General features: G+C 41.7%; 1 protein-coding gene across 12 annotated transcripts in view; it reads right to left on the reverse strand.

Annotated features, from left to right (window-relative positions):
* Positions 1–26,060, reverse strand: part of LOC101162331 (myelin transcription factor 1-like protein) — a 127,383-nt gene that overhangs the window by 23,063 nt on the left and 78,260 nt on the right. For 9 of the 12 annotated variants that reach the window (XM_020713906.2, XM_020713902.2, XM_020713909.1 and 6 more), the window contains 6 exons: positions 23,351–24,493; positions 16,647–16,781; positions 10,243–10,333; positions 7,642–7,749; positions 5,094–5,320; positions 3,112–3,398 (listed from right to left, as the gene is read on the reverse strand). In XM_020713906.2, the coding sequence (XP_020569565.1) occupies positions 3,112–3,398; positions 5,094–5,320; positions 7,642–7,749; positions 10,243–10,333; positions 16,647–16,781; positions 23,351–24,493 (1,991 nt within the window). The remainder of the gene's footprint in view (positions 1–3,111; positions 3,399–5,093; positions 5,321–7,641; positions 7,750–10,242; positions 10,334–16,646; positions 16,782–23,350; positions 24,494–26,060) is intronic. The other 3 variants (XM_020713904.1, XM_020713907.2, XM_020713908.1) reach the window with 3 other exon arrangements.

Genomic DNA, 26,060 nt, shown 5'->3' on the forward strand with positions numbered 1-26,060 from the left:
CTTCTCCTGCTCCTCCATGGTTCTGTTAGTACAACTGCACTTCCTCCGGCACTGCGGGATGGGTTTGTGTGAGTGAGGCTGTCAAAGCAGGTGAGCGACAGCAGCTGATGTGGCTTCAGAAAAACCGTCTGTGCTTACAGGAGGCTGGCAAAGACAATCAGCTGTAGCTGAGGGCTAACAGCCATCACTGCTGGACACGGCTCATAAGAAAGGTCAGGTAAAACAGGAACACGTGAGTTTTTGCTATAACAAAGCAGTGGGAGGCACTGCTAACGTTTTGAATCATCCTTTACAGGTAACCGTCGTGATAAAATAACCCTCATGAATGTCACAAACCAAACCTGCTGGCAGTCAGTCACTTTCTGCCTTTCAAGCAGAACTTGCTGTTAGACTTCACTGATTATCATTTTAATAGTCCTGCTTAATGCTCTTTTACAGTCAACAGCAGAAACTCTTTGTATTTGGTTTTGTGAAATTTTTAACTAAAGAAAAGTTTCATTTGGTCATAAAGTTACGCTTGGACCTCTTAAACCAGAATTATTAATGTTCACTTCACATCTATTAAACTTTAAACAGGCCAGCAATGCTTTTGATTTGTAAATAAACTCTAATATTTTCATGTATTAATGAAATATTCATATAGTATGTCTCACACGTGTCAAACTCAAGGCCCGGGGGCCAAATGTGGTCCACCATGTCATTTTATGTGGTAGCCTTTTTTTCTGAAATGTAACACATGTAAAATATGTTCTTTTGTAGCTCAGTTTATCGTTAATTTTCTTTATTCACTTGGACAGTTTGAACCTTCCTTAATGCAGTTATGTGGGTTTTAGTAAGCAGACAATATTTAAAAGGATTTATGTTAGAGGAACAAGCAAACATATGTTTTCTATGCAACTGTAATTGTCACTTTAAAATGTTATAGTAAATAAATAATAAGTTATTTAACATTAAGGAGTAGTTAAGTTTAGTTTTCATTACATGAGGTTACATGTCTAAGTTATATCTGGCCCTTTGAGGACAGACACTATGCTGATGTGGCCCTCTGTGAAAATGAGTTAGACACCCCTGGTCTATGTAGTTAACACCACAGGGGGTCTCTTGATATCCCTGTTCACCTTTAGTGGTCTCTTCTGTATAACTCTTCATGTTTTTTTTTATAAAACTCTCTGATTGGCTGTTGACCTTGTTAATAATCTGTGGGTCGTTTCTCCTGTATAGAATCTGTTCAGATTACACGGATCCTCAATCATGATCAGATCTTTATTTCATTCTATAATTATGTGATTTTATTTGACAGAATTTAATTATATATTTTTCTATGAAGGTTTGAACTTTGACAGTTTAAACAAGAGAGAAAAGTGAGAAAGTGTGTACTGAGGAGTTTTACCGCCTTAAATCATCTGCTGTCCTGCTTCACGGACTGCTTCCCTCTTTTTAAATGAGGGAACACAATGCGTGTAAAATGCTTCGTGATACATTTACCACTAAGGGGAGCGCCGGCGTGTCCTGCCGTTGAGGCTCGCGCTGTCGCCTTAAGGACCCACTCCAATGAAAACTGTGTTTTTGCAGTTTCCTGCATGTTCTTGTAGCATTGTTCTGGTTGTATAAAGGAAATTAAAATTAAAACTGTGTTTCTAAGTATTGCAGATAAAAAAATGCAGCTTGAAAAAGCTTGTAGCAGCGACGTAGACGCTACAACCGGCGGGCCACAAGTTCCCGCCTCCGTTAAAAATGTGACCCCTAGTATGTTTACCTCTTCTACCGGCACTCCTGGATGATTTTTGAGATATTATTTGATTGAACTGGTTGGAAGTGTGAGGAAATAAAACTGTATATCCATCCATGAAGCCGCTAAATCCCTTTCGGGGTCATGGGTTGCTGGAGCCTGTCCAAGCTACCGTTACGCAAAGGTGGTAACACTCTGGTCCGGTTGCTGTTTAAATCTATGTCTGTTTATTGTATCTAGGTGTTTCTCGTCTCATCCAGGACAGTTATAGTGGTCCTTTCATGACCTAAAGCCCATTTTTCCTTAAATCCTCTCCTTTTTGTCTCCGAAGGGGGGGTCTAAGGGCAGGGATGTCCAGTTTAGCTTAGTCAGTTTGTTAGTTCAATTTAGTATTTTCCTATTGAATTCTATGTATTCATGATCCTTTTGATTTTATGTTTAACTTTTTCAATTACCGATACGGAGCCCATCAAGACGACTGTTGTTGTGAATTTGGGCTTTACAAATAAAATTGAATTGAATTGTCCAGTTCCTGATTCCTTTGCAGGCTCCGCTGTCACACGGCATTACCGTTCTGCCTTGCACTTCCTTTCAGCCTGGTTTTCGTGTGCTTGATGGCAGAAAACACCATCACCGCATCTCTGCAGACATGACATCCCAAACATGTGCTATCTTAAATGCCATTTATGCTGTTGTTTAAATACAATTCCTGGACAAAATAGAACTGTAAGACAAGTGGACGCCTCATGGAATGTGTATCAATGGGATTACCAGCTAAAACATCCCTATCTTTGTCAGCATGCAGAAAATGCGTCTGGGTATTCCTGTGGGGAGCTGTGACCAGAGGCTAAAGCAGTCTGAAGGGTTGGGGGTTCAATTCCTGGCTTCACCGGGCATCTCCCAAAGGGAGACGCTGGATGTTTCTGTGGCACTGGGGAGGCAGCAGAGCCACTCCCCTGTTACTGTGTGAATATGAAAGCGTGAATGGGTAGAAAAAAACTGCTACGCCAGTTTGGACCTTTACCACCTAGACCACAAGCACAAAGTCAGAAAATGCAGCAAAATGCAAAAAACGATTCTTATAACCCTTGTGCTATCCTAGGCACTTTAACATTAGGAGTGGGGTCATCTAGACCCACTAGACAGTGCTCTGAACCTTTTTTCTTCAATTATTTGTGATCTTCACTGGTGTCCATGGATTACATAAAATCTTTCCACCTTTATCCACCTTTTTCATAGTAGGGAGAACAAGTCAATGTAAGGATGGGGTCATAGGATAGCACAAGGGTTAAAGTAGACATTGCGATGAGGAATTGAGTTGGATCTGCTCGCCAGTATCAGAGTGGAGAACCTGTCCGGACAGGTGGCGTCTCTCGTCCTACCTGTGAGCACAAGTCCTGCGGCTTCCCACCAATGCCGTGGGGCATCTCCCGGCAGCGAGTGGACAGGTTGAGGATGGCGGTCGCCGCCATGTGGGCAGCTTCCATGTCGTGACTGTAATCAAAGCTGCTCTTGCTGCAGGTGCTACTGGCGCTGCTGCCCCCACCCCCTCCGCCTCCTCCCCCACCTCCTCCACCACCGATGCAGCTGAGACTGCTGTTGCTGCTGCTTGGAGCATAGGTGCTGGTGGTGCTGCTGGCAGAGCTGGAGTTCTTGCAGTAGCGCTTGGCTGCAAATGCAAAAAGAGATGACAAAAAGGACTTTAGGAGGTTTTATTTGGCTTTTTTTAAATTGTTTTTCTACAATGTTCACGCCTCAGTGCAGTCAACTAACCTGACGGTAAAAGTCAATTGGTCACATCTTTTGGTGAGATAAGGCTTTAAAACAGGGCTCTTCATCCCTAGCAATCCTGCTTTTTTTCAAGCATCCATGTCTTACCTACTGTTTATGATCTGAATCACGTCCATTCATTTCACCTGATCCAAATAATGGGCGATGAGCTGGACAAGGACGGTTTTAACAATAGTGGATGTCAACAGGGCTGGGTTGAAGACCTCTGTTTTAAAAGAGCATTTCAATAGTTTAAAAAGAGACTTTCAGCTGCTTAAAATGGCAAAACCTGATCTACTGCTCCACTGTTTACCACTTTTTGCCACATCATGGTGCTTTTCTGTTCACAGTGCATGTTGTTAGCCGATGCAGCAGATAAGGAATCTTGGAACAGTGTTTTTTTTTTTTGTTTTAGTGAAAGAAACGGTCATGTCGGGAACTCATGGAACCCTCCAAAAGACCCATTCTTTGATCAGTTCATCATGGTCATTTGTACAATTTAAACGAAGTAGTATTCATAAAGTTAAGCACTTGATGAAGCATATGTTGGCTGCCTTTAAGAGATGCTTGGTGCAATGGTCACTAGCTGTGTTTCCATTACACGTCTATGCAAAACTTTATAATGTTGAAAAAACATAATTTCTTAATGACACAGTTTCCATGAAATCCTAACTAAGTGAATAAACACAAACCGACTCACGCCATAAGTCATTCAGAAACACGGATGTGACCAATACTTTGATTGACAGAAGATTCATTCACATTTCTGCCACGGCACTAGCGCTCATCATCATCTATCAAACTAGACGTCGGCGTCTTCTTCAGGTCGTGGAGCGGCAAGCTCCTTACATGTGGGAGGGGCTAAGGATGAAGCCATTTTGGGAAATGGTGGTTGGTGATTTTCCAGAGGAGCTGTGGATCCAACAATTCCACATGACACGCTCAACTTCTGATGAGCTGTGTGACGCTCTGTTGGCGCACACTGTGGAGCGTCCAAGGCCGCCAGTTCCTACCAAGAAGCGTGTCGCCATCCGGTTGATTGATTTATTTAAAAAGTGTTTCCATTGCAGTTTAGTGGAATGCGTCCAATTGGATATGCCTCAGAAACCTCCCCCTCCAAGAACAAACAATTTTTTAGGAATTTTTTACAAGTTTTTTCTTTTCCATTAAGCAAATTTACTATCGCATATTTAATATGCTTAATTTCCTAGTCAATGGAAACACAGCTAGTGAGACCCTGCTCGTATCTGTAGCGTATGTTTGTCTTCCTCAAGTGTCAGTCATATGAACGCGGCATTACAGAGGCTGAGCAGCTGACTACACCTCCATTTCCCTCAACGTCCAGCACTGGTCATGTTGATTCAGCAGTGTCACAGAGATTGGTGGTCATATTTTGCAACAGAAGACATTGGGAAGCATTTTCTACACTATTGGTCTTTAGTTTTGGTTTGTACAGTTTGGAAGTAGTATTACTTAGAATCACATTTCCAAAAGTGGAGCTCATTTGACGACCTACAAAGTCTTAGAGGAAATCCTAAAAGCACTGATGCTCCTACTGTCAGGGAAAACATATGATAACTGCAGAAAGCCGTACCGTCATGTCCTTTAGGAGAAGCGTCCCGTTGGCCATGAGCTTTTGGTGCAATGGCCCTTTTCCCATACACATGGTGGTTGTTGGTGCTGTCAAAGGCGCTGTAGTCAAAACTGGTCTTGGAGTACTTCTCCAGTTCCTTGGCCAGGTTGGAGCGGGGCGTGCTGGTGGAAACATTGTTCTTGTAACCATACTGTGGATAGTCCAGTTGTTTGACAAAGCACATAGGCCTGGAAAATAAATGACGAGGTGGTGGAAGTTGGACGGAGGCACTGAACATCGCCCAGGGGAAGGAAAAGAAACTCGGGGTGTGGTTAAAAGTGTGAAACCTTTTTAGAGGGGGAGAGGGGAAGGAGCGGCACTCCTGGATGAAGAATGGAAAATGATGGGAAAACATAAAAGGATGACTGAAGGTGGTGAGTGTTGTGCTCTCTTTCAGCCACTGCATGTACATTCCTCACACGCCTTCAATAAAATACCATCATTTTAAAGTACTGTATTTCTTGGATTATAAGTCTCTCCGGAGTATGAGTTCCAGCAGCCAAAGAATATAAATATAAACATAATAAAGAAGAAAATCTCATGTATTAAGTAACTATTTTGGCAGAAATGTATCAAATTTTAGACACACCAGATCTTATCTCTGCCTCTTTATATGGTCCCCAGCAAGCGACACAATTTTTATATCACTGTAGAATCATTCATAGTAAATACTGGATTTTGAAAATCATAATTTTTCTCATTTTTAACGTTTTAAATGGGCTTCCTCCCCTTTTAATGAATTTGACAGGGTTCGTACGGTCATGGAAAACCAGGAAAAGTTTTGGAAATTGAAACAAAATCGTCTGTAGTTTTGGGAAAGCTTGGAAAAGTTTTGGAAAAGTTTTATTATTTTGGATGCAAAAATACATTAAAAAATCAGAGTTTAGAGAGATTCAAACTTAAATGTGGCAGAAATTCCACCTCCCGCTATCAGACGTGGGAGTCCACGTTGCCGTAAAGCAGTCAAGTTATCGTCAGTTCAACTTCAAATCAGACACAGATCGTGAAACGCTACGAAATGTAGCTTTAACGACGAGCAGATTTTCAAGGAGAGGTATCGACTGAGGCCACTGAAAGACCTGAAGCGCATTCTGCAGCAGAAACCTGCAAAATGCAGACTTTGCTCCTTGGACATCCGCAGCATGAGAGAGGCGGGGCTGGAGAGACCCGGCTGCTGAACGCTGCAGATGGCCAGAGAACTTTAGAAAACGGGTAATGATGGCGTTACTATGGAAGCAGATCGTATTAAGTAAAATAATTGAAGAAAAACACACACGGGGGAACTTCTATCAAATAAATAGTGGAAATAGTGTTCTCCATCAGAGGCACAAAACTTTGGAATACACCCTCAGTTCACATCAGAAACTATGAAAACTATGCGAGATTCAAAGCGATTCTGAATAATTGGTTAGAAATCAATCAATCACGTGCTCACGCTTACAATCATTCTATAGGTGCATCAGAGAGGGCTTGTGTTTTTTTGTGTGTCAATTTCATGTGTTAATCCCGTCTGTGATGTTTCAATGTACTGAATCTCCTTTATGTGCCGAAGGACTACAGATGGAAATTAACTCTTGTGCTAATTCTGGCACATTTAGCCATGTAGCCCTGTTAAATCATTGATTAATATGCATTTCCCTAACTTAAATAAATAAAAGATAGTGATATTCATAACAATAAAAGAGTGAATATTTGTGGGCTTCCCTAACATAACATTGATGCTTCTTTAGCTTCATGAAACGTTGGTGGAATCTAATAAATGAGCAGAACGTGTGAGCCGTTATGAAGATAAGCATAAAGCATGAAGAGCCTAACAAGTCTACTAAACTCTTTACGTCACATCCCTACATTTGTTAAATTCTTCTTCCTATGAGTTCGGCGTCAGACAGAGCGGGCTTCTTCTTCTCTGCGTTGCTGTCAGTAGCAAATACTGAAGCATACAGCCTCTTATTGCTATTCCTATTCTCTTATTAAAAATCGCATTTAAGTCACACAATTTCTCCTCAGAACAATGCAAAAAATGCGACTTGTACTCCAAAAAATATGGTACATGTCATGAATGAATTTTGTAAACTTTTGGTGCATTTTTATGATGTGATTTTCTCTTATAGCATCAAGCAACGACAGCTGAATTTCAGATTCACACTTAGTTTCATCCCAGTGTTTTCATAGCCCTCCAATCTCCCTTTCAATCCTTCTCATTCACTGCCTTGTATTGATAACAAGGTCAGTTTCTCTAAAAGTCTTTTAAAGCGAGTTGCCTTGACAGGCGGTGGAGAAATGAACGCAGTCTCTGAAATGGGATCTCAGGGGATGACGGAGCACCAACATGGAACAAACACCGAGGTACGTCAGGCCTCTCCTCAACAATGCACAAGAAGGAGGAAGCAGAACATGAAATGCGGACCTAAATGTGATTAAAGCAGTGCTTTATGTTGGAACACACGTCACATTTAAGGTGCCAGAGTCCCACCATTGAGAAAAAAAAATTAGAAGGAGGTAATACTACCTTAAAACTCGGTCGGATGACTGATTGGACTTTGGCCCGTCACAGCTCTGGTGCTTCTCCTGGGCTTTTGCCAGCTTTTCAGCGGCAGCTATGGGGCACCCTGACAGACTGCAATAAGAAAATAAACATCATCTAAGCTGTGGAACAGGCATCTGAAAGACAAAGCTTTGCATCAGGCGCACTTTAGCTTGTTAGGGAGTGGTCGTCAGCCTGTTTACTGGGCTGAAAGCAGATGCAGCACATCTGTCCGTCAGCCACTCCAACACGTTTCCCAGTCTGAAAGCACGGACTGCAGTTCACAAAGTCTCTGTTTCAAATGCTAATTCATTAGTTCCCTTCACTATTCCCAGTTTGGATAGGAAGAGGGTTTACAACAGCTTGGATGTTTCTGGTTGAGCAGCTTAAAATAATTCTCGTGCCGTGCATTTGAAAGTGCGTCCTGCAGGTTGTTTCCTTCAAGCTGATAGTTCTCACACACCGACATGCACACAAACAGAAGACAAAGCGCTGGAGCTGGACAGAAAACGGTGAGTCGGGCCAGAAGAAGAGTTTAAAATTCAGGCAAAAAAGTTTCTTCAAGGTGAAATTAGAAACTTTCTGTTTTTTAAGAAATATTTGCTTTTTTCAACCTATTATCATAGCAGACAGAATGAACCCAGAATATGTTGTGTATGAAGAGACAAAAACTAGCAAAGAAGGGTTTTCTCTGCTGCCTTTTTCTAGGTAATGTTGATAAAAGTCATTTAAATTCAGACAGATAGTAGTAGCTTCAATAAAGAATATAATCAACTATTTACCACAGTTTATTTACAGTTATAGCTGTAATATGAAGTTATTCACAACCACTGCAGACAACAGGAATCTGCAGAAAGTCAATTTTATTTCTACAGCCCAACATTACAACCATAGTCGTCTCAATGGGCTTCATGCAGATAAATGTGTAATAAACATGAAATCATAAAGAACATGAAGTCATAGAATTCAACTGGTAATGGCTAAACTAAACAGACTAAACTCAACTCAAGTCAACTAAACTAAACAGACTAAACTCAACTCAACTCAACTAAACAGACTAAACTCAACTCAAGTCAACTAAACTAAACAGACTAAACTCAACTCAAGTCAACTAAACTAAACAGACTAAACTCAACTCAATTCAACTAAACAGACTAAACTAAACTCAACTCAACTAAACTAAACAGACTAAACTAAACTAAACTAAAACAAACCAAACAAAAAACAAACTAAACTAAACTAAACTAAACTAAACTAAACCAAACTAAACCAAACTAAACCAAACTAAACCAAACCAAACCAAACCAAACTAATCTAAACTAAATGAAAATAAACTAAACTAAACAGACTAAACTAAACTCAACTCAACTCGACCCGACCCGACTCGACTCGACTCGACTCGACTCGACTCGACTAGACTAAACTGGGGTCCCGGCCCTCAGACCCTCCTCCTCGGTCCTGAGTTTCTCTGCAGATGTTTGTATTTCTGCGACGGGCCGCGGCCCGAGGAGAACTGTGTGGTGGTAACATCATTGAAGCTCTGGACAAAAGGAGTTTTTCAGACAACGATCAGTCTGTGATGAGAATGTGATCCGTGCATGACACGCATCCACAACAGACAAATCATACAGAGATGGAAAAACACAAGAACAGACATCTGAGGTTTTTAAATGTAAAACATGAAGAAAAAAAACAACATCTTGTCAACTCAACCCAAAGACATCACAAAGAAAAATGTCCAGTCTGGAAGATCTGCCCAAGATGGGGGAACAAGAGGAGTTTCTAAAACATCAAGTGGCTTGAATGATTAAACAGGCTCCTTACTAGCCATCCAGTTTTGGGATAAATTTCAACAGTTTACGTCTCCTCTGACAAGCAGCTGACCCAATGAGCCAGAGCTTCAGGTTGCCGTCCTTTCCCACCATTGCTTAGTGGACAAACTGCAGCCGCACTGAAACAATGATCTCTGACAGCAGTTCTGTTCATGAATACCTGCAATAGCAAGGATGTGCAGGGGCGGGGGCTGCAACCTTCCTGCAAAGGAAGGTTGGAATGAGTTCATTCTTCCAAAGTAAAAGTTTACTGTGTGGCTGTGCAGCAGTGTCACTGAGCACAGCAGGGGCTGCTTTGGTCCTCCCAGGTCTGCACCTCTCCTGTCACCCCAGCTGAGTGGCAGCAAGGTGCTAATGGCTGCTGCGATGCCTGAGTCCCTGAGCATCTGCTGTGGGTGTCACTCTTTTTTTCCTCTCCTCTATCACCTCGCCCCCTCCAACAACATGCAGCTATTTCAGTTTCAACCTCCAAACTTGAACCTGATAAATGCGATTTTTCCAGGTGTGAAGTGCTGCATTCTCATCAGCCTCAAAGAGAAGAGTTAAATAGATGGCGGTTTAAGTGCTGCAGTACAACATCCACACGCACACAAAAAAAAAAATCTGGAAGGAGGTCGGGTTGGAGAATAATCAAACAAAACAGACAAACAGAAGAATAAGGGTGGAAAAAAGGAAGATTTGAAAAGGGATGGTCAAACGTAATCCCATGGTAACACACAGGGTCATGAAAAGCTCCACACGGCTGTGCTCTTACCTTCTGTGGGAGTTTCTGTTGCTATTGACATGGCCGCGTCCCGTGCAGCCAGGCGTAGGACACTTAAGAACATTCTCATACATTGCCACAACTTCGCACAGACAGGAGATAGGAGTGAAAGACAGGGAAGGTTAGGAGTCCCTTCACAATCACGCATGAGCTCTATTAGTGTTTGAGGAGTCTGGCATTATAAACATCATTAAGAAATGACCTCAAATGACCTCTTTTTCATTTTAATGAACACTAGTTTGAAAGGGCAAGCGAGGTTTCCCGCCATATTGCTTCCACGTATTCAGCTCTTTCAAATTAGTATTCACAGTACGGTGACATTCATGAATAAAAAGATGTCATTTAAGTCTGAGACGACAAAGCCAACAACAGACAGGGGTGGGGAGACGTTTGGGCCATGCAAACAGCTTGTAATCATGCAGAGTATTAGTCTTAGAACAGGGGTGAAGGCAGACGAATGGAATCCAGCGCCTAGACAGGCTGTGCTTTGCTGTCATCTGAGCATTGTTTAAGGCGCCCAACTCAGTCTTCATTACCGTTTACCATTAAAACAGTCCATAATGCTCTCAGATCCCCTCGGCAACCAGCCAATTAAATTAATGATCTATACATGTCCAAGAGGGGTCTGGAGAGGAGTGTGAGGGGAATCCGAGTCGCCTCCAAACCCACGGCGTGCCGTGCCAAACCCCATCGGCATCAGCTTCATCATTATAACCCCCCCTCAAACTTTGACCCCCTCATCATCCTCCTTCCTCTACATACTAATTGGTGTTCAGTGCAGGTAATTGGACAAAACCCTCCACCTCAACATGCCACAAGCCCATACATTATGCATATCTCAGGTTGCTCTGCCCTCTGCCAAGGGACAAAAAGAGCAGCACAAGCTGCAGCTCTGCTCCGTGGCTCAGATGAAAGAGGACATTCAGAGCGAAGAGGACAGGAGGCGAAGAACACTCCGTTTAAAGCTTCCCTGTAGCTGCTTTGCACCATATGTGAGCCTTGAGTTGGGCTGCGTCATGCTTGTTTTCAGCCATTATAGCGTTATGGAGCTTTTAGAACAATGAAGTGCTTGTTTTTTCAGAAAAGTCACTTTTTTTTTCAAAATGAAAACCTGAGAGGAATCCATTCCCTCCCCATTTGGAGGGAAATTCATGGTCACAACTTTTACCATAGTGCATGTACATAAAGTTGTAAATTACGAATCATCAGTTTTTTCTTACAATAGACTTTCTATCTGAAAACATCAATAGTTTTTTATTCAGAAAGAGCTGCTTTCGTGAAATCAGAACAAGATGTTTGAAATTCAGTCAAATGTTTCCCTTTGGGCTGAAGAATATTCTCATAAGATATTGTGTCTTTAGCTGAGCAAACAGTATGAATGACACTGGAATCAACATTAAGACTGATCGTTTAGATTTCTTTTAAATCCGAAACACTTAGTTGTGTGTCTGTGTTTGATACTTTGACCGAAGTACAATTTTCTATTGATAATGGACAGCATCAGTATCACTTTCCCAAAAAGTCTAGTTGGGCCGATGTGAGGAAGAACACTGACCTCATCTTATGAGGTGCCGTGTAGGACATTATTCAGAATTAGCATTCACATACACATGTGAAATCTCTCACACACACTAGTGAAATGCTTGTATACATACAACTGAAAATGTATTCATTCACATACACATGTGAAATCTCTCACATACACATGTGAAATCTCTCACATACACATGTGAAATGCTCTCACACACACTACTGAAAATGCTCTCACATACACATGTGAAATGCTCTCACACACACTACTGAAAATGCTCTCACACACACTACTGAAAATGCTCTCACATACACATGTGAAAATGCTCTCACACACACTACTGAAAATGCTCTCACATACACATGTGAAATGCTCTCACACACACTACTGAAAATGCTCTCACATACACATGTGAAATGCTCTCACACACACTACTGAAAATGCTCTCACACACACTACTGAAAATGCTCTCACATACACATGTGAAAATGCTCTCACATACACTATCCAAAATCCTCTCACATACACATGTGAAAATTTCAATAGAAACGGAAGGCATTTCAGTAGAAACAACGTTTTTTTTTTTACTTTATTGTTAGAAACGAAGTTGCTCGACTGAAGGCATTTCAGTGGAAATGAACCTGTGTCCGAATTCCTGCCCTGATCCCTAACTACTAAAACCCTATATAGTGCAGAACTATATAGTTCTATATAGTTCTCTGAATTTAAAAGCAATTCAGACACCCGTGCTCAGTACTTTTTTCTTTTGGGTGTTGTTCATAACGCGCTTGACACGGAAACAAAGTGGCGCATTACCGCCACCACCTGGTCTGGAGGCGAACTACTCCTATTTAACGCGGAGAATGACACTTATTTGTCAGAGTAAAAACATAATAAATATGAACATTTTACAAAGACTATTTATGAATCTGCTGTGTTCTGATCATAGAAAACGTGACTGATTTATAAATAATTAAATTACAAACACTTTGGTGTTGATTTAATGTATTTGTTCATAAATAAACCCCCAAGTTATTTTTTCATGCCAATATTTATTTTGTTTTTGTGCCGCTGAACGATTAACGGGCTCTTGCAAGGAGGCATTTTTTTCTTTAGTTTTCTTACACCTTACTGAAAATGGCTTTGAAAATGAATCTGTCCGTGTTCCTGGCAATAATTCAACCGTTTTTCGTGAGATCAAACTGAAAACGAGCAGATATGCAGCATCACAGGACGGCAAGGACAAGCAGACATCTCAGAAGATTTCCTCTGGATGCCCTGACCAGACAGAATAACTTGTGAGTTAAACTTAAAGCTTTTTTTTTAGTTAAACCTAAACTTTAACTTAAACTTTGTTACTAATCATGCTCAAGGTTACACAGTCTGCTGGGTAAGAGTTTAACATTCTTTTTCAAGTGAGTTGTGTAGTCCAATTACATGAAACACTTGTGAGTTCAAAGTTTAGAATTTTTTATTCAGAGTCAAACCATATCACTTGTTTTAAACAAAAACAAAACAAAAACTTTCATTTTTAAAAGTTTAAATGAAAATCCAAAAACCCAGCCAAATAAAAACCACGAGATTTTCCAGAATTAATAAATACTTCATAATCTAAAATGTAAGACATCAAAATAAATAGAAACATTAAAAAAATGTGATTTAATTTCCTCAATGAAATAATTAATGTTGCATTTTCCAGGGTCTTCCACGTCTCTACTGCTTTACCAACACAAAGGTGTCTGTCCTGGCCCTTTACGCTGACGGTCAGTCCGACACAAGACTGGATTTTCGGTTGACCCGCAGGACCATCGAGCATCTGGGTCGATGGTCCTGAAGCATCAGCTTCGGGTTCCTCACACTCTGGGGGGTCACAGGAGACTGACGTCCTGGTGTTTCTTTTCTGGCTGGCGTGTGGCACATCTTACAGTGTGGTAGCCAGAGTCTTTGACATGACACGGTCCACCGTGAGCGATGTTGTCCACAGGACGGCAGACCGCATCCTCCAGCTGATGAGCAGGGTCACCCAGCTTCCCAGTGGGAATGAACTACCATAAGTCGCCTCTGGATTTTAGCAGCTCGCTTGGTCTTTCTCCTTCCAAAGGGTCACAAGGAGCATTGATGGCTGCCACATAAGAATAAAGGCCCTAAAAGAAAATGCAGCTTGTTATTTTAACAGGAAGCTTTTTTATTCCATTAAAATGCATGCTGTATGTGACTCTGATGCCAAATTTATAGATATTTTTGTTGAGAATCCAGGATCAATCCATGATTCACGGGTTCTACGTAAAAGCCCAATTTATGTAAATCAAACAAACCCACCTGAAGGATCCTTTTGGGTGATGGTGGGTATCCCTGCATTGCACATCCCATCATGCTGCTGACACCCTACAGGGAACCCATGAGGAATGCCATTGAGGCAGTTACAACCAGAACCACTCCAGAACACGCTCTGTTGTGAAGAGAGCATTTGGCATGATAAAGATGAGGAGGACAGCAATATTTCTGAGGGCACTGGAAGTAAAACCAACCTTTGCAATGAAAATCATTGCCTGCAGTTCAATTCTGCACATTCTGTGCATCAGCAAAGGCGACTGCTTAGCCACAGATGTTGAGCCACAGCAGGACAACACCAGGAACATGCAGGACGAGCAGAGTCACGTCTGTCTGCAAGGACAAATCTTTGCTTTCCTTTCAGCTCCAACTGTGACACACATGACTCTAGAAGACCAGGATTATTGTTAACATGTATAAAAATAAATATTAACATATAAAACGAAATTCTAAATATGTACATCTGATATTTATATGAAAATCCTTTTAAGATTGTTAAAAATAGCTCAGATTTAAATAATACATGTAAATTATTCATTTTTGTTCATACATTTATTAAACAAATTGGAAAAACAATGGCTGCATTACATTTTAGAACAATAATTTCAACTCAAGTAAACTTAACAGACTCTCCTGTCGCTGTTCCTCCCTTCTAGCCCTTTCCTCCTCTCTCTTCTGGCTCTTTGACATAAACCTTTAACCCAGTACGACAACGATTAACCGTTTATTAAAATGAAGTCAAATCTGATCATGTGTCTCTACCCATCTGGCACGAGCTAGCTTGAAAACAAACAGGCTATCTTTCTCCATCCGCAAATGGATCGGATTTTCCTCATCCTCGTCTGTCCCTACATATATGAACACATTTAAAACATGTGTTAATAACTTGTGACTACGGTTAGAAGTCACTGCTTTTTGATGTAATATCTAGCGTTTGTTTTTAGCCTTCGGCGCTAATTCGCGTTAGCTTTAGCATTACTGAAATTGATGAGCTTCAAAACAATCTAGGTTGTTGATTGAGGAATATAACATATTAAACACATCATCTTAAGTATTTACAAATATATTTTACAACAGATACTGGATATTTTTTAATATACTTACACGTTTCGGTGGTTTTCCTTGCGCAACCGGCTGCCATTTTCGAATGATTATCTCGCGATAATCAGCCAACTTCCGTTTCTACTGAAATGCCTTCCGTTTCTGTCGAAAATTTCAGTAGTGTGTGTGAGAGGATTTCAGTAGTGTGTGTGAGAGGATTTCAGTAGTGTGTGTGAGAGGATTTCAGTAGTGTGTGTGAGAGGATTTCAGTAGTGTGTGTGAGAGCATTTCACATGTGTATGTGAGAGATTTCACATGTGTATGTGAGAGATTTCACATGTGTATGTGAGAGATTTCACATGTGTATGTGAATGAATACATTTTCAGTTGTATGTATACAAGCATTTCACTAGTGTGTGTGAGAGATTTCACATGTGTATGTGAATGCTAATTCTGAATAATGTCCTACACGGCACCTCATATCATCTTCCCAAATATCCAGTGACAATCGATTCAGGGCCATTCCTGGTTCTATTTTGGAGTCTTAATTCCACACAAGGTCAGCTGTTCTACGTGTTTTCTTCAAGATTGTCTTTACAAGTCTGCTCTCACACTGGGAAAACTTTGTCATCCTTAAAACCTCCTTTAATTTCTAATGCCGTTTGGGTCACGTCAGCGTTTTTAACCTTAAACTGGATCCTAAAGTTAATAAACATTTCCCAAACAGTTTTGTTAAGATTCTGGAGGGAGAGGAGGCAGAAAGAACAGCCTATAGCTCAGTACTCTGAAGGAAAACACGTTTGATTTAGGGCCAATGCTTCCTGTTGCCTCACTTGACCTGCTGCTGCATCAGAGTATCTGTCCACAGAAGGGAGCTCAGTTAAGAAAAGAAGAAAAGTACTAAAGAGGATGCATCGTATGGGTGACTACAGGACGTTCACTTTCATCAAGTCCTGTCAGAAATTTCCAGTTTCCTAAAACAGAGACACTGTAACTCAATCACAGTCCAAAAACGGATGAAATAGACCCAGAAAGCGGTGTCGAACCTCCTCCTTTCAGTCATAAATGCACTAACATGCTGTGCAGGAGCATGCACCTCACATGAGAAGCCCTATGACGACAAACAACAGCCATGAATCATCACGTTTTCTTGGTGTCTCTCGGTCAGATCGGCTCATTTCTGCAGCCAAGAAAATAAGATGGTGTCTTCCATCCCGATGCATCAGCAAGGCTTCGTTTGCCCCCTCATAGCACAGCACACCAAGCACAAAACCAGGGAGGCGTGGATCTAAAAAAGACGTGTCTTTTCAAAGGGTCAAGAGAGAAGTGCACATGCAACCCATCTGCCCCCCCCCTCGCTGCAGCCTGTGCTCCAATAACAAACACAACAGTAACTAGACACCACTAAAAACAAAAAAACTGAAGTGTTTGCTTGCAGCATGCTAAATACATAGATAAACACTTTGGGGAAAATCTGATGCGGCGTACTCACTTTCTGGTGGCACCCGGTCCTTGTGCGGACAGCCAGATAGGCTGCGGTGATGGGGGTACAGGCCCGTCACATGACCTGTGCCGTCACACCCTGGTGTTGGACACCTGCTTTCCTTCTTGTCTGCACGTGAAGGATCTGCACCCACAAAGTTGCATGAATGAGACCCTTTTACCAAAAAGCAGAGCTGAGTTTCAGTGTTTCTGATCATGGTCTTTCTATGGAAACTGGGCAGAACAGTCCAGTTCAGTCAGAGCTGGAGGAGAAAACCCTGACTTTGTCTTTCAGAGGTGCTGGCTTCATTCTGTGAAGATGTTTTTGAATTCTATGTAGCTTGTGACTGTTAAAGCAAAAGAAAACACAAAGACAAACAAAAAATACAGAAAAATGGGATTTGAATCCTTGATGTGATGTCATGACTGCACATTTTTCCAAACAAAAATTAAATTATTAAATTAATATTTGAAACAGAAAAGGTCAACCTGCTAGTGTATAAAGAGAGACTGCATGAGACACAGGTGAAAGGTGTGTGCTGGGGCTTTAGTCAGTGACAGAGCGGCGGGGAAAAACCTGCCTGGATCAGTTGTTTGCTGCTTGAAAAGCTTGAAACACTGAAAGCTTTTCTAAAGTTTCTGCTGTCTTATTCAACACAACAATGTCCTACACACCAAAGACTGAGTGATTTTAAAGGGCCCATATCATAAAAATGAACCTTTTTGAGTTTCAAGTCTATCATAATCTTCCTTCCTCACTATAAACATCCCCCAAAGTGGTATTTTATCTGTTCGTGCATTTCTGAGTATTCCTCTATAAAGCTGCTCTCTGAGCACCAGCCCCTCCCAATCCATGAAAACAAGTGGGTTCTCACATTGTGACATCACAAAGTGAGGAACCGCCCCTTCCAGGAAGAGTCTGCTTTGCCAGCTCCGCCCCCTGTCTAACACAGACGCCCACTTTCTCAGTGGAGCTAGTGGTGATCGGCTAAACGCTTTTATTTATGTGAACAATATGAACATCCATGTTTTTAAAAGTTCAGATGTTTTGTTTTTGTGGGAGAAACTCAGACATGCTGCTGAGACTGACTCTAGGATGATGTCATGAAATGGGCGGCACCCACAAGGAGAGAAAGGCGGAGCCTCAGAGATGGAGTGGTCTTACTTCCAGGTAGGAAAATGAGCTGAAAAGAACTCGTATTTCATAAAAAGTAATTCTTTAGTGTGTCAAAAGTCATATGTGATCATATCTATGGATGTAGTTTCCTCTGAAAGGCTTAAGAACAGCAGGATATAGACCCTTCAAATGTGTTACTGCAGCATTCCATCAAACCGAATTTTTGGAAAACATTCTGAATCTATTATGTTACAAATTGCAGTCAAAGTCAGCGTGGATGTTTAGAGACAATAAGCATTTTGTAGGAAAGCTTTGCTGAGACCACAGTTTTTAAGCTTAACAAAAGCCTTTTTAAGTCTTGCTTTCTACTGTTGACTGTGATTATTCTCCCACAATAGTTCTTTTATTGACTGTTGTGAAAAATGTGTTTTTAGTTTTTTGTAAACTGGGCTGCAATTACTTGCAGCAAACCAAAGAGGCAACTTTGTGAGGGGCTTGCAACCGTTTCCATCCTTAAATATGCCAAAAGCATGACTATTTCTCATTTTAAAACACATTAACATTTGCAATTGGTAAGTGGAGAGGGTCACACAGCACACGACATTAAGTGAGCTGAACATTGGATGCCAGGAAGATATGACACCCAAGTTGTTTGGAGTTTCTTTGACATTTGGATGATAGGAATTCAGAAAGACTTCAAGAAAACAAGTATCCTAAAAGTATTTCATTTGGTTAGATTTGTGTGCTTCCAACTTGGGATTTGTTCCAGCCCAAATATGATCGGTATCACATGTTAGGTAGGTTGTGTAAGTTTGATGAACCACTCAAGTGTTTGCAGCAGAGCATTTGCTCTCCTCTACAATGGGATGGATGATACAAAAAGGAATCACATTTGATAAAAAATAGAAAAGGAAACTGTTTTTGTAAAATAAAAATGGAAGTAAACATAATACCTAATTTCTATCACTTCATGTAAACATTAAATGGAAATTTGAAGGACTAGTAACAATGGAACATGGTTACTGGAGTGGTTTGAAAGTATGTCCTCTCCTAAAGATGAGTCAATTTTGAGAAATCCCAGGCTGCCACATCTGGAAGCATCCAATTTTGAGAAGTTTCTAAAAGGTTACAGTAGTATCTAGGATTTAAATTCTAATTCTAGACTGAAAATTCACTTAATAATCATATCATGCTAGACATATAACTGTCTGTCCAATAATAACTTTCTATTGAAGTCAACATGTCTGTCCGCATGCTCCTACTTCCTCCCCCAAATTGGATTTAAACCAGGAAGAACCAAATATTACAGATCCTCAAAAATAATCCCATGGGTGAGGTTTGAGATTTTCCATCCCATGTGTCGATGTGTCTGTCATCGGTTTATGGAGAATGACAGGTCAATATTATTTGGGTGTTATTTAACATGATATTTTTGTTTTCTGCAACATACAGTAGACCAAATACTTCAAAAAGTAGAGCTGAATTAACAGTAAGTATTTTAAGAGGCCAAAAACACCTAAAGAGTAAAGAGATGTTTTCGATCTGTCAATCAGAAAACTATTTTACGTTGTGTCAGGCTGAGCCAGCAGTCATTGTGGAATCTGAGTTAAGAATAACTTGGAACAATTGACTGTCTATTTCAGAAGATTCTTAAGCAAATATTTAAAAATGTCTAAAAGTCCAGCTAGACAAAAGCAGTGTCCTTTGATTTACAAACCCATATTCCAGTTCTTCATGAAGAACAGCACACCTCACCACTGTCTTACAGCCCTCATGTCCTGTACTGCGCTAACTTACAGTCAAAAATTCTGCCCCTTGAACTTTTCAACCTTTTGCTGCATTTCAGGCTGCAAACATAAAGATATAAAAGTGTAATTTTTAGTGAAGAATCAACAACAAGTGGGACACAATCATCAAGTGGAATGAACTTTATTGGAAATGTCAAACTTGTTTAACAAAGAAAAAACGGAAAAATTGGGCGTAAAATTTGTAGCACCACCTTTTGCTGTGGTTACAGCTGGAAGTGGCTGGGGGTTTGTCTCTATCAGTTTTGCACATCCAGAGACTGACATTCTTGCCTGTTCCACCTTAAAAACAGCTGGAGCTCAGTGAAGTTGGACGGAGAGCGTTTGTAAACAGCAGTTTTCAGTTCTTTCCACAGATTCTCCATTGGATTCAGGTCTGAACTTTGACTTGGCCGTTCTAAACACCTGGTTATGCTTATGTGTGAACCATTCCATTGTAGATCTTCTTTATGTTTTGGATCATCGCTCCAGACTTCCTCATACTAAACCACAGTTCTTCTCTGGACATCCAAACTTTCTCCAGATCTACAGAGACAGTGTGTCTCTCTCTCTGACCTTCTCTGTACTTCTCTATCAACATCCTCAAAGCAAAGATTGCATCTGTAGTGCTCTGTCTTTGCATGAAACCATCCTGCTGCTCACAAATGTTCACTTCTTTTCTTAGTCTAGCTTCAGCTACTCTTTCCCATCACTTCATTGTGTGGTTCATCAGCTTTATTCTGCTGTAGTTATCACAACTCTGCACATCTCCCTTATTCTTAAAAATGGACACCATCACACTTCTCTTACCTTTGACCCCTCTACTTTCACCTGATACTGCATCTCCCTGTACTCCTGTCTTCTCTCCTCATTCCTCTCAGTGTCCCACTTCTTCTTAGCTAGCCTCTGACTCCATATACACTCCTGCACCTCCTCATTCCACCACTAAGTCTCCTTATCATCTTTCTTTCCTGATGACACAACAAGTACACTCGTACATGTTTCCCTGATCACATTAGCTGTCGTTCTCCAGTCATCTGGGAGAACCTCCTGACCACCCAGAGTCTGTTTCAACGGCTTCTTCAAAGTCCTGCAACATTCTTCGTTTTTCTGCCTCCACCAGTTTGTCCTCTTCTCTGCCTTTGTCCTTTCTTTCTTCGTCGTATTCATCACCAGAGTCATCCACCACACCACCAATGCTGTCTGGAAACACTCTCACCTACCACTGCTTTGCAGTCACTGATATTCAAATTTCACCGTCTACACAAGATGTAGTCTATCTGGGTGCTTCTACCTCCACTCTTATGTTCCTGCCTCTTCTCAAAGAACGTATTCACTTGAGCCATTTCTATCTTTGTTGCTAAATCAAACACCATCTGTCTTTCTACGTTCTTGTCCTGGATACCAAACCTGCCCGTCACCTCCTCATCACCTCTGTTTCCTGCTCCAACATGTCCATAGAAATCTGCACCAATGACAACTCTCTCTCTTCTAGTGATGCTCATCATGACTTCATCAAGGTCCAACCAGAATTTCTCCTCCAGCTCACATCCTACCTGTGGGGCGTACCCACTAACATTAACCATTACACCTTCCATTTCTATCTTCAGACTCACTCTGAGACTCTTTTTACCTCCACAACAACAAAACTCCTCCTTTAAGGTAACTCCTCCTCCATAGGTGGTTCTTAACCCGGGCCTCGACTGATCCTGTATGAATATAATAGGTCTGGCTCACATACTTGCTTTGGCATTCTACGTCAGACGCCCTTCCAGACACAGTCCTTTGTATTTATCCGGGCTTGGTACCGGTACAATGAGACCCTGGTTTGAGCCCGTCGTGGCTACAATCCTCCTGTTGGACCGTTATCCATCTATGTCACGTGAGTTAGAAGGAGTATCGCTATGTCATTCCTGACTCAAGCGCAACTATCATCTTGATAAGGAACTTTCAATGCACGTAAAACGTGGCTCTTTATAATGGGCCCTTTTGAAGAGCATCATTACTTTTGCTCTTAATGTTTCGGTTGTATGTTAGAAATAATTTTCCGTACATGTGAGTGCAAGCGCACACAGATGCGATGCTTATTCTCCCCGCAACACATCTATTCCACAAAGCGGAGGCAGCCGAGTGGAAGGCATATTAGAAAGCAGGGGATATTGATTGTGGCTGGGGACGGTCTGTGCTTTGCATAGTAAATGGTTGCCATTACCATACCATCTCTGGATAATTAATGTGCAGTCAGTGAGCCTGTCGTTCCTTATCGGTCATTCTGATACTGTTCAATTTTCATCTCAACCTCATGCTTCTTTTAGGGAACAGATCTCTTCTGGAAGCCCCCCTTTGTCATGCTGTTTTATAAATCACACAGAAGAACCCTGATCATTGAGTGTCTGCTACTATCTTGCCTCAGGACAGATGCTATCTCCATGCAACTGCCTTACGCCCTCTCATTATTCCAACATTATCCAGACACAAAGGCCACGGAAAGCTCTTGAAATTAGCATTTGTGTGGCATTTAAGTTGCAATATAAACCTGCAGTGAGTAGTGTGGCATTTGAGGTGTAAAATCCTCCTGCTGTGAATTAGCATGCTATTATTTGTTGCTGTCATCTGACATTGACACAACCATTTAGCTCAATAAAGACTGTTGGTCATTGTACGAAGTAAAGTCAGAAATAATTAAGACCCGGTCCAGGGGAAATGCTGTTTTTAAGATGTTCTTGTAGGATTTTTCTAACGATGGAGGACATATGTAACAAAAATTAACATAAAACTTGCGTTTCTGAGCAGACGAAAAAAATGGTGTTTGAAAAAGATCTTCTGCATGACGTAGAAAATATGCTAGGCAGGGCCCAATCTCCCGGCTCCGCCCCTTCTGATCATCTACTGTCATAAAAAACAGATCCATGAACGTCTTTGTTTTCCTCATCTGAACTGGACTGGGTAGACCTGATATTGTTTACCGTTCTTGTTGGAGCAGTAATGTTAGCTTGGGGCTGTGAGGGGCTGTAAGCTAGTGGGAGAGAGTGTAAACAAAGAGATGATGGGAAATGTCTGCAGGCTTACTCCGCCCACAACTTAGAGGTGAATTTCTAAGAACTCCTGCTGCTCTGCAGAAACTATGTCCTAGAAAACAACACAGGTTTTCACAATTCGGCAAACACTGAATCATCATAGTTTAAAAAAAACACTTGGAACGCTTTTACGAATAATCAAAAGAAAATCAGGCTTTAAAGGTAAAAAGCAGAGGTTCTACTGAGGATGGCAATGGCAGCTGTCAGAGAGTCTGTGGGATTTCTTTTATGTCTATCTTGCGAGTCAATAAGTAAATACAGAGCTCCTTGTTCCCCACAGAATGGGCCTCGTGGAAAAGCAGACGGCCTGTGTTTAGTATTTTTTCCCATGTGCTTGTGCAGGTTTAAAAATAGGCGGCTTTACCCCAAGCTGCATCACAGGGATGAGATTTGCAGTCCTAACAGGCCATGCAGATTGCCATTACTTATGCCTGACAAGACTACCCTCTGATGTTTCCATGCTGGCCTATTTTAACAACATAAGCTGCTGCTGCCGCTCATGCTGTTACCAAGATACGAATTTCCAAATTGGCTGAAAAAGCTTGTCCTGGGGTTATAGTGGGGTTTCCAGAATGCATGTGGGATGTGTAGTCTCTAGGGCAGATGGAATACAGAGCCCAATGCATACACACAAACATTTCACCTGAGCTTGTCAAATGAGGTAAACACGTCTATTCTAAACTGGTGGAATCTGGGTGTGCATCTGACCGTGTCCATCTGTGAAAGAGGCCCTCACCTTTATGGAAGAAAGGCTTCTTCATGCCATCAGGAAGACGGGCTTTACGCTCCACACCGTAGCCATGCCGCGGGCCATGGTCTTCATGAGCATACCTCACTCCATCTCTTCTGGCTGCCTCGGCTGCGAGCTTATCTCGCATCGCCTTTGCGCGCTCCGACTCCAGTGCGATCGCCTTCTCCAGTAGAGACAAATTACCCTTCGTCATGTCAAACACTTCCTCTGATCGGTCCGACGTGATGGAAGCAGTGTCCTCATCAAAGTCCCTGTGGCTGGTGTGATACCGCTCGTCCTGAGCACAGCTGGAGAAAGCCTTGGAGCGTGGACTCAGTTGCTCCTCCAGCTTCATGAGATTATCCATGTCTGAATAGTTCCTATCAAGTGTCCGTCTGCTGTCTTGGCTGTTGTGGAAGTCTCCATATCCATGGTGCTGTGGTTGTTGACTGGGGTCCCCACACGAGTAATGATTTTGTTGGGACGGTCCGTTTCGGTCAATAGACTTTGTTTCACTTAGCTTCCTAGCCAAGTCGAAGCACTGGTTTCTTAGGCACTCCAGACTGCTCAGACACACTTCTTCATCACTTCCCTCTATTTTTCCATTATTGGTGGTCTTCATCTGTCCATTACCACCATTGTGGGAGTAGTTAGTCTGGTCCCCAGGTCTGGCTGACCCTTCGAAGTCCTGTCCATCTAAACTGTCAGACAACACGGCACCATGACCCTGTGCAAGGAGTTTGAGAGAGTCCACAGTTTCCCGAACAACATCACTTTCAACATCCAAACTCAGATCTCCTCTCTGTAATTCACTTTCCTCTTCCTCCTCCTCGTCCTCTTCCTCTTCATCCTCCTCCTCCTCCTCCTCTTCTTCTTCTTCTTCCTCCTCTTCCTCTTCCTCCTCCTCCTCTCCCTCGTCTTCAGCACTGTTGGGGGAGTTGCTGTTCATTTCAGACTCGGTCATGGCACGGTTGGCAGCGTCTTCTGCAATCTTCCCCAAGTTGAGGAGGGACTTGGCAACGAGTTCATCGTAGTTTTCATACTCATCGTTGTTGTTGTCATCCTTCTCCATTGCAGGACCCAATTTGCTGTATCCATCCCCACCTCCACCCTCACTGGTGCTGTCTCCAGGGCTCAACTGATTGTCCTCTGTTGGGAAAGAACAACAAATCATCTTCTGGATCATTTTTAGTGTTTACTTTGACACATAAATCCAATTTCAGGTCTATGGAAACAGGAAAAGGAAATATTAATGATGAGGATTTACTTTCAAAGTCTTAACAACAGCTTGGATAGAGTTTCAGAGAAATGCTTTGTCCAATGAGGATCTTTAAATGAAATTTTAGAGTACTGACCTTCATTCTTCTGAATGTCTAGGAGCTTCAGTGAATAGATTGAAATAGATTGAAATATTTAATTATTCAATCACCAAACAAAATGAGAACTTTTGTGACTTTCAAAATGTTAAACCTGTCTTAGAACCTTTACATTCAAAAATAATCATTTATAGAAATCCTAAAACAGATAAAAACATTCCTGCAGGAATAGATGCAACCGATGCCAGCCACCAGTCATTTATCTCTGGCCTAAAAAGTTCTTTTCTCATTCAATCATCAGCATTTTCAGAGTTCTATTCAGTTCTTAATTGATTCTGACAGACTGCGAAAGGTTACTGAACCTCCTCTGTCAGTAATTTTAAGCACTCACTTCTGGAGCACTTCCAATTTCTCTTTTGCGTTTCCGCCCTCATCCACCAAAAGCACATTGCTCACATTGGTGTCACATTTGCCACTTACATTCCTGTGCACAAAAGGAAGCCAAAGGGCCTCTCTCACACTCATGCACACATCAAACGGACACGCAGTGAGCTTCTTCGTCACCTTTGTTTCGCTCAAACAAACAACAAGACAAAAACAGGATAACACTGTAAACGGAAATCATTTACCCAAAAGTAATATATTCATGTGAAGTTACAGAAACTCCAGGGCACACCTTCCATTCACAGCACACACACCTACACAAACTCCAGGATATTTGTCACCGTTATATCACGTATACGGCGCACATATCATGTTAAAATGACGTAAGTGATGCACAAACCACTGATGAATTGCAGATAAACAGCCAACAATCGGTTCATTGGCGTCTTGTGTGACGGTTATATAACTTGGCCGGTCTTTCACCCCTCCTGCAATCTATACCGAGTGGGGTTCTCCCACTCCCCCCGTCCAGCTCGTCCAGGGTCAGGTCTGTCATGGGGTGGTGTCCGGTGCAAAGAGAAGAAATTCAATGAGGCACAGGTTTACCTGTTCTCTGCGTGGTTTATTCGTACTTCTTCGGTGGTTTTAGTGAGGTTCACTCGTGATATATTTGTGAAATTTTCACGTAAAGCCAACAACTTTTCTGACTTTTTCCACCTATTTTCACGTATGACCAGCTTTTATCTGTGAAACATGCCTCGAATGTACGTAGGGGCTGTGTGACACGGCCTTAAAGTAGCAATCAAGGCACACAAAAGTGCCAAACAAGTATAGAAGTGAATCAGAACCGAGGCACTACTCTGCATTTGAAAAAGGTGTGCACATTTTTAAATTGTAAATCTGAATGTAAAGATTTTTGTTAAGAGCAGAATAAGAGATCTGAAGAAATTAAGTTGGGAGAAGAATTGAAGGCAGCTTCCTCTCTACTGGATGCAATGACAGTTCAGGACGGGGGC

This window comes from Oryzias latipes, chromosome 22 (assembly GCF_002234675.1).
Source record: "Oryzias latipes chromosome 22, ASM223467v1".
In the NCBI taxonomy this organism is placed as follows: domain Eukaryota; kingdom Metazoa; phylum Chordata; class Actinopteri; order Beloniformes; family Adrianichthyidae; genus Oryzias; species Oryzias latipes.